General features: G+C 40.7%; 1 protein-coding gene across 1 annotated transcript in view; it reads right to left on the bottom strand.

Moving 5' to 3' along the window:
* Window positions 1-19,622, bottom strand: part of LOC308094903 (zinc finger protein 385D-like) — a 75,813-nt gene that overhangs the window by 54,336 nt on the left and 1,855 nt on the right. Inside the window, exon 2 of the mRNA XM_080441726.1 lies at window positions 15,681-15,802. Coding sequence (XP_080297852.1) covers window positions 15,681-15,802 — 122 coding nt within the window. The remainder of the gene's footprint in view (window positions 1-15,680; window positions 15,803-19,622) is intronic.

Below are 19,622 nucleotides of genomic sequence, written 5' to 3'. Positions count from 1 at the left end.
TCAACTCGTCCTCTCTGCTGTCCTCTCCGGGCCTTGATCTTCTTAAAACGCCTCCTTTTCTGGTATTAACCCATTAAGACCTGAGACGATTCTTAAAAATGTTTTCTAAATCCTAACAGTTTTTTGAAAAAAAATCGAGAAAAAAAAAGTTTCACGATTATTCAAAAATAGCAGATCTACAAGCTCGTAGCGCGGCACTCGGTGCCGCGCTATGAGCTTGTATATCTGCTATTTTTTAATAGCCAAAGAAATCTAAAGTGACACAGATGCGTTCCAGGTATTAGTGGGTTAAACTGACTTGTTAACTTGTTATTTAACTTGAAGTGCCACAACAAACACACTTATAAAATTGTTGTTATTCTTCTTTTTTTCTTTTTTATTATCGCATAAACCAGCGTTTATTTGACCCAGCCTGGGAACCAGACGAATCTGCTATAGCTCATTTTATATTTAATGCTGGTAGAAACCTCTTTTTCCTTCAGAAACACATTTTGGTGTAACTTTGAGACCAGGCTGCCTTTTCTTCTTGCTTGAAAACAGACAAGTTAAAAAGCACTGCGCCACCGCCCAACGTGCATGTGTCGCTCGGCGCCACAATGTGTCGCTCAGCACCACAACGTGTCGCTCAGCACCACAACGTGTCACACAATACGTTGATGTGATTGATTGCCATTCGGCAGCCGTGTTAAGTGGTCCTATGCAGTGGTGGAAAAAGTACTCGGATGTTTTACTTAAGTAAAAGCATCAATACTGCAATGTAGATGTACTACGTTACAAGTAAAAGTCTGGAATTCAAAATTAAAAAAAAGGAAAAGTACAAAAGTATTCGTATCAAAATGTACTTAAAGTACCAAAAGTAAAGTACTAAAATGTTTGAAAATATTATTGCAAAACATACATTCGCCACTTCAGCCCTATTTAAACGTTGGCTATTTGAAAACAGACGATCTACAAGCTCACAACGCGTTGCGATGCGACGCGTTTATTATCATTTTGGTCTGTGTGCCCCCATCTGAAATAAAAAAGAAATAACAGAGTCACTCAGTTAAAGGGATATTTCACTTTCAAAAAAACTTTTGGTCATTTTATTGTCTACTCAGGCCTTTGTGTTTGGCCGTGTTTTTCCTATCATTTTTTTCATTTATTTTATATATTTTTTTTATTGTATTTTGTTTTTTCATTTTCCCCAAAAAATATAAAAAATAAATGAAAAAAATTATAGGAAAAACACGGCCCCCTCGCGTATTAGGGGGGCGGTATGAGTCACCAGAACCAAGGACGGGTGTTTTTGATGAATCTAACATGGTTAAATGTAGTTTGAAGTTACAATGGGTTTGTATAGGAAGGGGGCGTGTCTGATTAAATGAATATAAAATATCTATTTACTGAATCGAGCAACTTAAAAACTGTCTGGGGGTTCACAACGGCCTGAGTAGATGATAAAATGACCAAAAGTTTTTTTGAAAGTGAAATATCCCTTTAAGTAACTTTTGCTTGGTATAGTGTGGTAGAATTCCCGGCTGATGAGACACTGGAGTTTTTTTGCAAAAGGAACTAAAAACACAGAGCGGAAAACAGCGATTTTCGGGCAGTTCAACAGAACGGCTGCGTAATGGCAGGGCGGGCAGCCAGGAGCACAAGCTGTGTTTTCAAACAACTCCTTCCCTCCACGGTGAGGAAATCCCAGTGGGACTGCCACTTCATTGGCCAGGCCAGTTTGTCCATGGTGGTATGTGGAATCTTGGATGTGGCTCAAGGTCTTCTTAAAGACGCAGTGCCACGGGGGTTTTGGTACTTTTTTCTGTTTTTCATTCGTCTCTAAGGCAGTGGGACAATCAGTGGTGGAAAATGTACTCAAATGTTTTACTTAAGTAAAAGTATCAATACTGCAACGTAGAAATACTGTTACAAGTAAAAGTCCGGAATTCTAAATGTACTTGAGTAAAAGTACAAAAGTATTGGTATCAAAATGTACTTAAAGTACCAAAAGTAGAAAGTATTCATTATGCAGAAGGTCCCATTTCACAGGTTTTCAAATTTCAGATCTAGAAGCTCACAATGCGTTGCATTGCATCAAAATCTACCAAGTAACTAGTAACTAAAGTTTTCAAATAAATGTAGTCGAGTAAAAGTACAATATTTGCGTATTTGAGTAGAAGTAAAAGTATTGGAAATTGGAAATAGCCTAGGCCTACTCAAGAAAAGTACAAATACCTCAAAATTGTACTTAAGTACAGTACTTCAGTAAATGCACTTAGTTACTTTCCACCACTGATGCTCGGACAACGACCAATACCCTGGGTGACACTTATATATATTATATGAAGTATTTATACTATATTATGCATCATCATGCCATGTCTGGTCTGGAGACCCTGCAAACTGTCTATTTTTCTTGTCTTTCCTCCTTTCTTTTCTTGAGCATGCGGCAAAACATGGAAAATCAATAAACAATGTGAAAAATACATTTTCTTGTGGAGCTCAAGAGAGTTTGGTGGGCAGAGAAGGTCGTGTGCAGAATTCAGACTCAGGGCCATGTGTCTCCTCTCTCTCTCTCTCTCTCTCTCTCTCTCTCTCTCTCTCAAAACAAGCCCAAAAGAAGCGACTATAATAGGCCACATGAGCACTTCAAACCTATATATGTCGGCCATTAAACAATGTGCATATTTATATATGTTGGCTATTAGAAAATAGCCGATCTACAAACTCACAACCACCATTATTTACAAGCAACTTTACAGAAAAACCAGCCCAATGTAGCTTATAATAAGCAGACCTGGCAACACTGCATAGAGGGAGAGAGGAGAGCGTAAGATTGCATTGGGGATATTGGCTTGCGCAGTCTTCTCTGAAAGGCAATGGCATCTGGCACGCCCAAACCACACCTATGCATAATGTAACGGGTAGTGCAGGTGTTTTGCGGGTAAGGCAGGTGTCCCGAAATAGCCCTTGCGCACGCAATCCTATAAATAGTGGGTTTAACCAGTACTGGCGATATAGGGCCCTAAGCCTCAAACCTCCCAAAACAAACTAATTCGACTACTTCTCGGCCTGGGGCCCAATACCCACCCTTTTCCAACCCATTTTGCTAGTTTAGGATGGCTCAGGGTAGAAGACAGGGTTAAGCAATTGAAAATGGGATTGACGTTCAAAATAGTCAATGCGACTTTGCCCTCAATGCTCAAAAAAGTGAGCGACACCCACAGCCACAATACCAGAGGGAGCGATCTGGTACCACCCACCTTTAAAACGAACATGGGTAAATTCTCCTTCTACAGCACTGCCACCCAAGTGTGGAATGCCCTGACCCCGTCCCTTAAAAAATGTCGATCACTGGCATCCTTTAAAACAGGACTAAAATCTTTCAGGAGGACAAAGGGGGAGGTAGTTATCACTTCTCCCTTAGACAGATGATCACCCCCCTTTTTTTTCTACTCTGTACATTAGGGGTGTGCCGATATATCGTCCCGCGATATATCGCGATACGTTTTCGTGACGATATGTATCGTTTTGGAAAAAAAAAATATCGTTTTGAAAAAAAAAAAAAAAATGTTTTTTTTTTTTTTTTTACAATAATAATAATCAGGCATGCAAACAGCCCCGAGGTGAAAAGGGTGACAACATGTTGTTTTTTTTCGGGTCAGGTGTCACACTATTGCCCTATTTGGATTCAAAACGGCTATTGTAGCTGAAAAGCTACAAGTTTGCGTCTGAATAATGCAAAAACAGAATTATTTGTTTGCATTTTTTCTCCCCCATATATTTTCATAATAAAAAAGTGCGTATCGTATCGTATCGAAATCGTATCGAAGTTGTGAGCCAAATATCGTATCGTATCGTTTGGTGAAATTAGTGTATCGGCACACCCCTACTGTACATATAGTGTTTTATATTTGTGATGATATTTTGGCGTTATTTTTTATGTTTATGTGTGTTGATGAATTGAATACATAGGACCCCAATGGAAACAAGACCGCAAGGACTTTTTTGGTGTTATCCTTCTAGACCAGGGGTGGGCAACTTTGTAGATGGTGAGGGCCACTAAATTTCCACACTCACTCTGGGGGGCCGCATCGTTTATCGGCACTCTCGCCAGTAGTACCCCATTACTCAAAAAGCCCATAATAGTCACATATGTGATAAATAAGGGATATTAACAATTATTATTCGTTGTAACTATGTTTTTATTTAGCATTTAGTAATGCTTCTATCAACTTACTACAGCTGTACTGCTAAACAAAACTTCACATTCCTGAGTATGCTTTTCAGAGTATTGCTGTAACCTTGGCTTAAAAATATACAAAAATGAACACTATGATTATAATTAATAAAGGCTTCTATTAAAATAAACGAGAGTGCGCTCTACTGGTGGACTGTTGTAATTAAAATGGTTCATGGAAAGTTGCATGTTTGGAACAGCTGAAGGCAATAGTTCACCATTTCGGATATGTTTCGATTAGTTTGTTTTTCTTTGTGATTTTTTATTTTTTTATTTTGGACTGGGGCCACATTGAGTGACGGTGCGGGCCGCTAGGGCTTTCACCAACTAGTCGACTAGTCGACTAGTATAACCACTAGTCGACTTTGTTGGTACTAGTCAAATAGTAAAAAAAAAAAAAAACGTTTTTTTTTTTTTTTTTTTTTTATGCCATAGTAATGGCCCAGCTTACTATTATTATTATCCTCCTGACTTGATTTTTTATCAAAAGGGGTCAAAAGTATGCCCAATAAAAGCCTATCATTGGGCAATGGGGATCCTTGGAGACGCTGCTGTGGTGCTGTGCTGCTGTGCCAGAAGTGCTTCCCTTAAAACGCCATAAAAATAAGGGCAGGAGGATAATAATAATAGTAATATAGTAGTAGGATGGCATTAAAACAATGCCCCCCCCTAAAAAAAAATAAAATAAAAAAAAATGTAAATTTCGACTAGTCGACTAGTCGACTACTACTTGGTCAAATGAGTCGACTAGTAAAAATCATTAGTTGTGAATGCCCTACGGGCCGCCGCCAGTTGCCCATCCCTGTTCTAGACCAATTGTTTGACTGTACTCGTGCTGTTTGCATCTAATAAAGTACTCAATCAATCAAAAAACTCTACACAGTGTCTAAATGCATGTCACTCTACACCAGGGGACTTCAACGTTTTCAGGCCAAGGACCCTCTAGCTGAGAGAGAGATGAAGCAGGGACCCCCTCTATATTGTATAAAATTGTGCTTCAGATAAACTTTTGCTGCTCTTTTTTCCCTCTACACCTATAGCTCTTTTCCAAAAATAGCCGATCTACAAGCTCACAACGCCTCGCAGCGCGAGGCGTTGTGAGCTTGTAGATCGGCTATTTTTGGCTAAAGTTCTCCTCAGAAAAGGGATGCTAGGGTTCAAGTGGTTCAAGGTAAAAGAAAAAAATCCTATCACACAAAGATTTGGCGGACCCCCTGTAGTAACTCTGAGGACCCCCTAGGGGTCCCGGACCCCCTGTTGAAGACCTCTGCTCTACACAGTGTCTCCTGTCTTTTTGACCTCCTACCTACCTGACAAGTCCTGCTTCTGTACAGCTATAGAAAACGATATACCGTAAGGGTTCATCACAGTATGTCTATATCTGCACATGCTTATCTATGTTCCCTTTTGTTGCGAACGCAGCGTAAGGAGGCGCGCCTTCGGCGCAAGTGGAGCTTACTATGAAACCGTGCTCGGGTTGTGTCTCTGTGTCTCTGTGTGCACTGCCTGTGTGCAGCTCTTCTGAGATAAGTAAATGTCCAATTTAGACGTACCATACATCAAATGAAAGGTCTTGGAAAACTGAACACACCTGTCAAGGTTGCGTTTAAGCCCGCCCCTTCCCCCGGAAGCCACGCCCCGGAGAAGGCTCCTAAAAACTCCCCATTGAAACCCCATGTTAAATGAAAAGTGCCCGAATCGCTCCGAAACTTTTTCTACCCCCCCTAAGTGGGGGTCTACGAACAAATACTTCGGGCTCGGATTTTGGCTCCGCCCCCCGGAAGTGGGTGAAACAGGCACTTCAAACACTTTGTTGAATTGTTCAAAAACATTCAAAGTTTTTTTTTGGTGAATTTTTATTTTTCTAAGATGCTCCTTTTAACGCAGATTTTTTTTGTATTTTTGTAATTTTTTTTTTTTTGTTACTTTTTGTAGATTTTTTTTTTCTTCATATTTATAGAATTTTTTTTGCGTTCGCTTCCCGCGTTCGCGCGTCTTACTTGTGTATGTACTGAAAGACAGACAGACAAACAGATAGATATTCAATAGACCAATTATTTGTTTACCAACATTGAGACTGGACGCACAGGTGATTGTTTCACGCAATCAATTCCCAACCTGTTGTTTCGGGGTGCGCTGGTTTCAGCACACCCCAACCCCCTCTTGTGTGTTGGCTAGTGAGGCGCGTCCTAGCGAGACCTGACAGAATGGGTTTCATTGTTGCGCTCATACTGGTTCTTATCAGTGTGACGTCGTCTGTTAAGGGGTCTACAGCTGTGATCTTCTAGAAACCTGCAGGGATGTGTGTGTATGTGTGCGTGCGTGCAAGAAAGAGTGTGTGCGAGAGAGATTGTGTGTGTGCGTGTGTGTGTGCGTGCGTGCGCGTGTGCGTGTGCGTGTGCGTGTGCGTGTCAGGCACAGCTGCAGCAAACTGAAGAATTACAGCTGAGAACACATTGAAGTGAGGCAGACTGTTGTAGCTGCAGCCCAGTCAGTCCATAACCAACCACTCTCACACTGATGAAATGGTTCTGGATTCACGCTGTGCCTGACAGCCACGGCTGAGCGCATGACGTCAGGCTTTAATTAGCGGCGGTTACAAAAACACGGGTAGTGGGGCATCATGGCCGCCAGGCACGAGGTGCTATATGGGCTTGTTTGGGATTGGAATAGTTATTGGCTGGGATGTGGAACGGTGCCCTTATATGCCCCCACCCCAGAACACACACGCACACGCACACGCACACGCACACGCACACGCACACGCACACGCACACGCACACGCACACGCACACACCACAACCTTGTCAGGGAAGGAGCCAAGCTGCCTAATCAAGGTTCCATTAAATGTATTAGGCCTCTAGCTCACGCCACACACACACACACACACAATAGCAGATTCTCACACACACACACACACACACACACACACACACACACACACACACACACACACACACACACACACACACACACACACACACACACACACACACACACACACACACACACACACACACACACACACACACACACACACACACACACACACACACACACTCTGTCTCTCTAGTAACCATGGCAACCCACATGTGGGCGCCAAACAAACGCCAGGGCACAGCCTTACAGGCATGCATGCGCGCACACACACACACGCTCGCGTTACTTCTGCATTCACACAAACACACACATTCACGCATACACACACCGCCCACCACAGGTTCAAACCAGCAGCTCTGTTTACATAGCAGAGGAGGAATCCCATTACACATACCTACCAATACTGAACATTACACCTACCTAGTACCTACTGTACCAATACTGAACATTACACCTACCTAGTACCTACTGTACCAATACTGAACATTACACCTACCTAGTACCTACTGTACCAATACTCAACATTACACCTACCTACTACCTACTGTACCAATACTGAACATTACACCTACCTAGTACCTACTGTACCAATACTGAACATTACACCTACCTAGTACCTACTGTACCAATACTGAACATTACACCTACCTAGTACCTACTGTACCAATACTGAACATTACACCTACCTAGTACCTACTGTACCAATACTGAACATTACACCTACCTAGTACCTACCCAATACGGGTTAGTACTGAACATTATACTGTATATACCAACTGAACATTACACATACCCAATTCGGGTTAGTACTGAATATTACACACATACCTACTGAACATCAGTGCAAGAACTACTCAGATATTTAAAAGTAAAAGTAACAATACCACAATATAAAAATACTCTGTTACAAGTAAAAGGCCTGTGTTCAAATGTTACTTGAGTAAAAGTACAAAAGTATTGGCATCAAAATATACTTAAAATACTAAAAGTAATGGTGAAAATAGCAGATCTACAAGCTCACAACGCGTCGCATCCTGACGCGTTGTGAGCTTGCAGATCGGCTTTTATCAAATAGCCTATGTATAAAATAGGGCTAAAGTGGTTAATGTATGTTTTATAATATAGTAATTTATATATGCAAAGTAACTAGTAACTCAAGTTTTCCAATAATTGTAGTGGACTCTATCTAGTAAAGTAAAAAGTAACTCAAAATTGTACATGTACTTAGCTACTTTCCACCACCGCTGAACATTACACACACCTACTGAACATTACACATACCCAATAGTTGTTACATTAAACATTACTGAACAACACACACTGCTATTGGCACAGGGCTCATTGATAATTCAGCCACATCCTCAAGTGTTCATTTGTAAGTCTGAGAGTGAACAATTTGTAATGGTTACATTTGTTCACTCTCAAGAGTTACAAAAGCTACAAAAAAACTACAAAACCCCCAGGCTACACTACACTGCTGCAGAGTTGAACCGTTGAAGTGTTGCTCAAGCCACAGTGTGTGAATGAAAAGGACGGGATTACATAGCAAAAGACAAACGATGCGTAGCCCTGCGAGCTAGTCTGGACAGGTACACTCCAGAGGTTTACACACACATGCACAGCTCCATAGTGAGCGATTTACTGTACGTGTCAAGCAGCTGACCAAATTAGCAGTTTTTTTTCATGTTAACCTCATTCATTGTCCTTCCTCTTGACGTCAGTGCCACTGAAAGTAAAAGTATCATTACTGCAATGTAGAAATACTCTGTTACACAAGTAAAAGGCCTGTGTTCAAAATGTCACTTGAGTAAAAGCGCAAAAGCATTGGCATGAAAATATACTTAAAGTACCAAAAGTAAAAGTACAACATTTTTTTAAAATAGCAGATCTACAAGCTCACAACGCATCGCGATGCGACGCGTTGTGAGCTTGTAGATCGGCAATTTTCAAATAGCCTAGGTATAAAATAGGGCTGAAGTGGTTAATGTATGTTTTATAATATAATTATAAAATTATAAATATAATATAGTAGCTAGAAGTGGAGTGGTAATGGAACAAAACAAAAATATGTGATTGATTGATGCTTCAGCTCTTCATTGGAGCTTTGAAAACAACTTGAGGCCAGCTCTCTCTCTCGCAACAGCAACAAAGTGCCGGGTGTCAGCTTGTAAGCTCCATCCATGGCACTGCTTTTCATTGAGAATAACTGCGGTGCGGGTGCCTGGCGGTGTTGATTTTGTCGACTGAAACTATTACGAAAAATGCTCGTCAACTATACCTTTTTTTCACAGACGAAAACGAAATAAAAACTAAGCTAAGCAATGCAACCAAGTGTAAAATCAGCCATTACGACGCCATCAAGGCAAAATACATTTTTGTCGACTAACTCAACTGCAGATTTAGTCGACTATAATCTTATGATATTTAGTCGACTAAAACTAGACAAAAGCTAAAACATTTCAGATGACTAAAATATGACTAAAACTAAATGGAATTTGATTCAAAAGACTATCACTAAAACTGAATCAAAATTTGTTGTCAAAATCAACACTTGAGGCCAGCTCTCTCTCACACAGCGACAAAGTGCCGGGTGTCAGTTTGTGTAGCTCCATCCATGGCACTGCTTTTCATTGAGAATAACTGTGGGTGTCTGGTGACTCAACCACTTAGTGCACAGACCACATGCTGCTCTTTCTACACACTGACCTGATCTGAAATATGAAAGCAAGAAAAACAAGAAAATGGCGTGTAGTACTGCTACAAGCCCGCTGTGGGAATGATGCAGTATGAGTATAAATCTAACTGAAAGTGAGAGACAGTGGTGGGAAAAGTACTCAAATGTTTTGGCGTATCAAAATGTTTGAAAATGTTTGAAAATAGCCGATCTACAAGCTCACAACGCGTCGCAATGTGACGCGTTGTGAGCTTGTAGATCGGCTATTTTCAAATAGCCTATCCACAAGTTTCCTAGGGGGTGGTGGGCATCACTTCCTGTCGATTGGATCAGGTATCAGGGATCAAATCGACAGGAAGTGATGCCCAGCACCCCCTAGGAAACTTGTGGATATAAAATAGGGCTAAAGTGGTTAATGTATGTTTTATAATGTAATATATTTATATCTGCAAAGTAACTAGTAACTAAAGTTTTCAAATAATTGTAGTGGAGTAAAAGTACAATATTTGCCTCTGAATTGTAGTGGAGTAGTAAAAGTAAAAGTATAGACAATTGGAAATACTCCGGTAAAGTAAAAGTACCTCAAAATTGTACTTAAGTACAGTACTTGAGTAAATGTACTTGGTTACTTTACACCACTGGTGAGAGATGCATATTTGTTTTACAATAATGTTGCTATTCTTACTCGGCTAATTATCGTAGGAATTTGTCGACTAATTGATTTAGTTGATTTCATCGACAAATCTGTCAAATTGTACATCCTTACAATCATGCAGGGACCAGACTTTTGAGGCTGGTGAGGTTGAGAACTGAACGTGATTTCACAATGGCTACTGGCTGCTGGCCTATAGCCTGGTAGAATTGAAGGGTTAAGCATATATATAAAGTTTACAAGAGATGTGCTCTTAATTGTTCAAGAAATAATTTGATTCAGCATGGACAAAAGCATAAAGAGGACTGACCTCTGAATTTTTTTTACTGATGAATCGATTATTCAACTAAAAACAGACATCCCTAGATTTCGCTGTGTTCCATTACCTTACTTGTCTGTTTAAACCGTGTCAAATCAAACAGTTATTTTATCCCATTACATCTGAATATAAATGAAGCTAAATGTGGTCGTGATGCTGTCAGCTTATATAAGTCTTCCAAACGATCGCATCATCCCACAAAAAAAGGGCAAAAACACCCGACCGCTAAGTTTGCACTCTTGATTTATTAATAGCACACACTTGAACAAACATGAACACGTGTGTGCCGTCGTTACAGCATAAGAGCTCAGGGTCGGTGGGTAATTAGTCAATTCTTGTGCGCTGACATTTCTCAGTGTTATTGTGCTTGTGATGGTTGTCTGGCACTGAAGACATCCCGTCTTCCATCCATATATGAGTCATATTATGAAGGAAGAAGTGTTCTTATGGTGATGATTCATCTCGGCCCACAATATCTCTTTTTTTTCTATAATCCCCGCCCACATCGTGACACCTGATGATGCAATGTCACGCCAACCTCACGGGTGTTCTCATTAACTTTACTCCACACAGTAAGGCAGCCATCGCCACAACGCTAGGGTCTGAGAAACTTCTCCTCCTCAGAAGAAGAAGAGTAAGATCTAAAAGCAGTGATTCTCAACACTGGTGGGCCGTGAGGGTATTGCAAGTGGGCACCCAAATAATTGGGGGGAGTGAGTGAGCAAGAGAGAGAGAGAGAGAGAGAGAGAGAGAGAGGGAGAAAAGAGTGTCCATCCACCACACATTCATATGTGCACTAGGCATGTAACGATTCAATCAAATCACGATACTAGGTTCAAAATAAGATTTTTCACGATTTTTTTGGGCGGTGAAACCGCCCCTATAAGTGAGATTTGGAAAAATGTACATTTTCCTGCGCTGTGATCTGGGCCCAGGAAATTTGTACAATTATCCTGCGCTGTGATTGGCCAATCACAGTCTATTCAGGACTGTGATTGGCCAGTGTCACATGACACATGTGCATAGCCCTATATAAGAAACCATAACTTGAAAAAAACCAAAGTTTGTTTTTTTTCAAGTTATGGTTTCGTCCATCATAAAGAGTGTTTCAATAAATGTATTTATCTTTTGTACATGATTGGTTGACTCCATTCAGTATTGTGATTAGCTAGCAAGACACCGCCCACTTCACACAGGGTGTGATTTTTTAACACAAAGTTAGTTTCCAGAAAAATGACCGAAAAATCTATATCTTTTATTATTTCTCTTACACAAATCCATTATTTAGTTCTCTTTTTACAATACTGCGTTTTCTCTTATCCTCTTTTCAATGCAGTATCAAATGACTGAAAACTATTTTTTTATGAATTCTCTTACAAAGATCCTGTATTTTCTTCTTTTCTTTCCCTGCTGTTTGCATCGCGATACATTTTTTATTAAATCGATTGAAATTCTCACCAGTTTGAATTGAATCGAATATGAAAGTGCTAAATTGTGATCAAACGTTAAAATCAAACATTAAAACCTAACTTATCAGAAAGTCTACATTTCCCCAAAAAGATAAAAGTAAAACATATCCCCACCGGGCAGAAAATAAATGACCAAAAACAGACGCATGGACCCCCCCTCTCTCCTCCATCCCCTCTAGCAAATGGAACCTTGATTATTTAAATTGCAGTTGAAAAGCAGAAACACTTTGTTGGTTGTTGTGAATGTTATGAAAAGCCAGACATTTAGAGTGTTTCCACAGATAATGGTGGGGACAGATAATTATCAGGTACCACACGCAGCTAGAAACCAACGGGGACAATCCTGTGTCCACACAGGACACACAGACATCTGCTCACCAACATGAAACACAAAGCAACAGACGGAGAAATGCATGAAAGTGGAAGCGAGGAGGAGGAGGAGGAGAGAGAGAGAGGAGGAGGAGAAGGAAATGAAAGCAGGATGAAATGAACGAAACGGAACGGGAGGGAAGTGACAACCTGCAGTCAAGTGTGTTTCATTCCTCATCAGGTGACAGCGTGGACACACACACACACACACACACACACACACACACACACACACACACACACACACACACACACACACACACACACACACACACACACACACACACACACACACACACACACACACACACACACACACACACACACACACACACACACACACACACAACTCCATGCCGTCAAAGAACACACAAATATACACGTGTGCGCTCACTTACAACTCTGTGACATCAGATCAGAGAACACACAAAAATCTAAAGGTGCACACACACTCACACTCACACACACCCCCCCCCCCAACACACACACACACGCACACACGCACGCCCCCACACACACACACACACACACACACACACACACACACACACACACACCTCCCCTCTCTTCTCCCCATCACACTCACATGACTCACTCTCTTGCTCTCTCTCGTTGACTCTCTCTCATCCTCTCATCTAAAAAGGTCCCACAGGTAGAACCGTGCACGCCACCGTGCACGGTGGCACCATGCACGTCAGCGTGCACACCAGCGTACAAAACCAGGACAGAAAGCAGAGACACGTGTGTAGAGCCCCCCCCCCCCCCCCCAAAAAAAGTCAACCTATCAGTGTATGATAGAGGGTCTCAGACAGAGAGGGGGTCCTAAGTGGCTTTCAGCTCCACCAGACCCCCCAGGCCAGAGTCACCCCGGATGCCAGAATATAGCCTCATCTACAATCTCACAACGTGTCGCAGAATTTGTGCAAATATTTGAAATTAATATATATATATATATATATATATATATGTTTTAATGCGAACATTTTAACTCGTGCAGAATGTCCAAATACCTCAAAATTGTACTTAAGTACAGTACTTAAGTAAATGTACTTAGTTACTTTCCACCACTGGATATACAGTAGCAACATACTGTTAGGATTTAGAAAACATTTTTAGATATGTATTTGGCCGCGGACCCCCCCCCCCCCCCCCCATCTGAAAAAAAACATTTTGTTCCAGGGACCCCCCAGAAGCAAAGATTTGAGTTACAAATGTTCACGTTAAAAATATATATACAGTATTCAAAGATTTGCACAAAATGTTGAAGATTTTTCAAAACAATAGCAGATCTAAAAGCTTTCAGATCTGCTGTTTTTGAATAGCCAGAGGAATCTTTAAACGTTCCCCGAATTGAATGAGTTAAACCGCTCTCTTGAGTTTACATTTACACCTGGATCCATTTTTAAAACTCTGAGAGCCAATTAACACGGCAGGGTGTTTCTCACATGTTTCACCATCCCTGCCTGGAAGCTCACACACCGCACACAGACAGCTAAGCAGACACTTGGCATCACACTTATAGGGGGAAACGATGCTGCTGCTAAGAAAAGGCATTTCACACAATGCACATATATACACCGTTAAATCTCACTGTTAACCCATTAAAGACCGGGAACGCATCTCTGTCATTTTTAAGATTTCTTTGGGCTATTCAAAAATAAGCAGATATACAAGCTCATAGCGCGGCACCGAGTGCCGCGCTATGAGATTGTAGATCTGCTATTTTCAAAAATGTGTGCAAATCTTTGAATATATATGTATATATATATTTTTTTAAAGTGACGTTTTTTACTCAAATCTTTGCTTCTGGGGGGTCCATTGAACAAAATATTTTGAGATGGAGGTCCACGACCAAATACATATACATTTTGGGTGGTCCTTGACATGAAAAAGTTTGAGAACCACTGATATATATTATAGCAACATACGTAAAAAATTAAAATAAAAAAACTGTTTTCAAAGATTTTCACGATTTTTCAAAAATAGCAGATATACAAGCTCATAGCACGGCACCGTGTAGATCTGCTATTTTTGAAAAAAAATTACAGAAAAAGAACAAAACAATAAAACAATATATATATATTTTTTTTTTGTGAAAAATAACAGAAAAAGCCAAATAAGTCTAAAAATGACACACAGATGCGTTCCCGGTCTTAATGGGTTAAATTAGACTCACAACTCTCTAAACGCTTGGCTCACCTCCAGACTGATGACAATCTCACAACTTTTGTTGCCAAAACTTGGGTGGAAACAATTAAAGAGAGTAAAAAACACAAACAAACCAAAATAAAGACCAAATAAAACAACGACCTGCATTGCGGAACTAATCCAAAATCTTTAAAGGGATAGTTCACCCCCAAAATGACTTCTTTTTTTTTTCCTATCGATTACTCACCCCATGGAGACTTGAATTCATGGATATTTTTTAGTTTTTGTCTCATTCCTAAGCCAATCATTTGATGACCAGCGTGTCATCAAGAGACACAAAGAGTCTCCTTTGTGTCTCCTACCGGAACCGCTGCCTACCGGTCTGCTGGTCATCAAATGATTGGCTTAGGTAAAAGTACTCATCGTGCAGAATGTCCCATTTCAAGTTTTCAAATGTAAAAAAAAATCATTTGAAAATAGCAGATCTACAAGCTCACAATGCGTCGCAATGAGCTTGTAGATCGGCTATTTTCGAATTGTATATAGGGCTGAAGTGGTTAATGTATGTTTTGTAATAATAATCAAAATCTACAAAGTAACTAGTAACTAAAGTTTTCAAATAATTGTAGTGGAGTAAAACTAAAGTACAATATTTGCCTCTGAGATGTAGTGGAGTAAAAGTAAAAGTATTGGAAATTGGAAATACTCAAGTAAAGTACAAATACCTCCAAATTTAAGTACAGCACTTAGGTATATGTACTTAGTTACTTTTCACCACTGCAACTACGGTGCTATAATAACGTCAAACTAACATGCCTCCTGTCGGCGACAGAATAAACCAAGAGCAGTGAAAGGAAAACGATTTCGGGACATAACAGGAAGTAAAATACGTATAGCTGATATACGACAGAAGAGGGGGGGGGGGGGGGGGTTGCCATAGATATACTCACTTCGCTGAACGCGGGGAGCAGTTGGAAGGGGAGGCGGGGCTTCTGCTCCGGAGAAGGCTGGGGCCCGCCCATGATCATCGCCGGACGGGCCAATGACGGCAGACCGGTCTGACACACGTTACCTAGGATACGGAGATAGGAGGGACGGGGGGGGCGGGGGGGGGGGGATGATTTGAAAAAGGTATGGGTGAATGAAAACAGTAGCAACGTGAGGTACTGTACTGTACAGCAGGTGAATGAAGGTAAGGTTAACCCATTCAAACCCAAGAACGCATCCGTGTAACCACTTTATCCATATTATTTTATACTTTGGCTATTCAAAAATAGCAGATCTACAAGCTCGTATCGCGGCACCGAGTGCCGCGCTACGAGCTTGTAGATCTGCTGTCTTTGACTCAAACGAGCTTGTATATCTGCTATTGTTGAATAGCCAAAGACATCTAAAATGACAGAGATGCGTTACTGGATTGAATGAAGGTTAATCGTGGATATATGGATATGGTGCTGCTGAACAAAATATCCTTTTAAAAAATGACATAACACAAAGAAATCCATAAACACACAAGAGCAGGTGTGCACTGCAAACCTTTTTTTAAAACAAGGCCAAATAACATGTCACAACTTTTTTAATGCAGCTTTGCACACCTGTACTTATTTATGGAATTGTTTGTGTTTTAATTCTATTTTGTGTATGTTGTTTGGAAGCCACTAAGACAAATTGCTATAATTATGTGATAGAATTATTATTTTTTTATCTGGAATTTTTCCACTCAATTGTAGCTGGTCTCCTGTCGGAGCTGGTGTTCTGTGGGCGTTAATCTGATCTTTATCAAGATAGATCGTTGTCTGAGCTACAATAATAGATGTGTCCACCTGCTGTAAATATGCCCATATACCTTAGATCTGTCCTCCATGGATCCTATAGTTTTTTTTACTTTTAAGATAAAGAATTCCTCTTGAATGTGGAGCAATTATATCGCGGCATTGCAGCAGGAATGTAAAAAAGTGTAACTTCATAGAAGCTTCCTTGTTACTGCACTGTACTGTAAAGTACATTTACTTAAGTGGTGGAAAGTACATTTACGTAAGTAGTACTGTATACTTAAAAAGCAAAAATTTGAGGTATTTTTTTTACTTTACTGGAGTATTTCAAGTTTTCAGTACTTTTACTTCTACTCCACTACATCTTTGAAAGGCAAATATTGTACTTTTACTCCACTACAATTATTTGAAAACTTTAGATACTAGTTACTTTTGGCCATTTGAAAATAGCTCACGAAATAGCTCACGAAATAGCTCACAAAATAGCTCACAAAATAGCTCACATATGCGACACATTGTGAGCTTGTACATCTGCTATTTTCAAAAGATTCGTATATATTTTATACATTTCAAAACTTGAAATGGGACATTCTGCATAATCAGCACTTTCTAGTTTTGGTACTAGTTTTGATACCAATAATGTTGTACTTTTACTCAAGTTCATTTTGAATTCCAGACTTTTACATGTATTGATACTTTTATTTAAATAAAATACTTGGGAGTAGTTTGTCCACCACTGCTCTATACAGTAAAGTACATTGATTGATTTATTGATTAATTAGTCAGAAACGTAAACAGCACGAGGTACAGACAGACATTTAGGCTGAAAGGATAACACAAAAAAGTCCTGAGGACGTGTTTCCACTATATGGCCTTAGTACTGTCAGCACTGGGCTAGGTATCAGGAATGTTTGTCTAATGTTGCTTTCAGCCACAGCTCCTGTTGAGGAATAAAAAAGCACATTTAATGATGTGAGAGAACTCTCCCGTCTATCCAAATGGGGATTAGAGGCCCTGCGTTGGTTTCTCAGCTTAATGTGACCAAGTTAAGCTCATTTTCCTGACTAAAATGCCAATATTGCGAACGAGTTGGCTTTCTCCAGGAAACCTCATTAAGTCCCAACATTACGGAAAGCTTTAGAAGAAACTTCTAATAGTGTGAAAGTGATGTTGATGCCTTAAATACGCCTATACTACTCCATGGTGGCATAGTGTTTGTTTCAACACCCGCAGTTCCTCCTAATCAACAGCTTTCTCTGGGTTTATATCAAACATTAACCACTGGGTTGTAACAGAAACCCTGGCAGTGTTGGAGTTGTAATGAATGTTAAAGAGCATTTCACTTTATTAGGAAGTCATGAGACTTGTTGTTGTGAGGTGGTTAGCTGGGTTTGTTAAGGAACACGTAATGTAATGCTCTCTTCATTTAGAGAGAAATAAATCACTATTCAAATGAGCCTGGACGCAAACTACAGCTAACAGGGTAGTAGGTGCACGCACACACACACACACACACACACACACACACACACACACACACACACACACACACACACACACACACACACACACACACACACACACACACACACACACACACACACACACACACACACACACACACACACCATAATTATTCACATAGACCTACATAACGCAATTACGATAGCATACAAGAACGGATGCAATTTGCAAACACAATATTTTATTAGCCTACACGCACATGCGTGCACACACACACGCGCAAACACGTGCGCACAAAATCTCTCTCTCTCTCTCTCCACAGACGCGCACGCGCACACACACACACACACACACACACACACACACACACACACACACACACACACACACACACACACACACACACACACACACACACACACACACACACACACACACACACACACACACACACACACACACACACACACACACACACACACACACACACACACACACACACGATGGGGTGAATTGTGGTCTAATGATGCCATTAGTAAGTTGTGATTGTAGCCGTTGCTAAGTGGCAGAGTTCCTGATTACTGAGAGAGGGCTTTGGTTCCTTTCTTTCTGCTGTCGTTTTTTTTTCCTCGCCGCGCCTGATTAGGGTTTGAGTCGAGACCAGAGAGACCAGCCCGCTTCATCTCATCTGTAATCACAATAATCAAACTCACACGCACGTGCACGCGCCCCATCCGCTCCATCATTACGCTTGATTAACTTTAAACGACTGTATACTATTACTACAAGTAAGACGCGCGAACGCGGTAAGCGAACGCAAAAAAAGAAAAAAAAGAATGAAAAAAAATATTTAAAAAAAAGTAACCACTAAAAAAAATATATATTTTTTAAAATAAAAATCTGCGTTAAAAGGAGCATCTTAGAAAAATACAAATTCACAAAAAAAAAACTTGGAATGTTTTTAAACAATTCAACAAAGTGTTTGAAGTGCCTGTTTCACCCACTTCCGGGGGGCGGAGCCAAAATCCGAGCCCGATGTATTTGTTCGTAGACCCCCACTTAGGGGGGGTAGAAAAAGTTTCGGAGCGATTCGGGCACTTTTCATTTAACATGGGGTTTCAATGGGGAGTTTTTAGGAGCCTTCTCCGGGGCGTGGCTTCCGGGGGAAGGGGCGGGCTTAAACACAACCTTGACAGGTGTGTTCAGTTTTCAAAGACCTTTCATTTGATGTATGGTACGTCTAAATTGGACATTTACTTATGTCAGAGGAGCTGCAGACAGGCAGTGCACACAGAGACACAGAGACACAGACAGAGATGCAGTGCACACAGAGACACAGAGACACAGAGAGAGAGAGACACAACCCAAGCAGGGTTACATAGTAAGCTCCACTTGGTCGGAGGCGCGGCTTCGCCGCGCCTCCTCCCGCGTTCGCAACAAACTGTGTGCCCTGCGAGTGTGTCTGACTCTCTGAACTCAGACACAACAGCTACCATGCTCTTCTGAACCATGATGATGACACTCACTGTATAGCCAGTGGTGTAAAGTAACTAAGTACATGTACTCAAGTACCGTACTTAAGTACAATTTTTTGAAAACTTTAGTTACTAGTTACTTTGCAGATTTGGATTATTATTGCAAAACACACAAACCACT

The sequence above is a fragment of the Gymnoscopelus braueri genome (genome assembly GCF_963280865.1).
Source record: "Gymnoscopelus braueri genome assembly, chromosome: 11".
In the NCBI taxonomy this organism is placed as follows: domain Eukaryota; kingdom Metazoa; phylum Chordata; class Actinopteri; order Myctophiformes; family Myctophidae; genus Gymnoscopelus; species Gymnoscopelus braueri.
The sequence above is the reverse complement of the archived record's forward strand: the minus strand, read 5'-3'. Positions and strand labels throughout refer to the sequence as shown.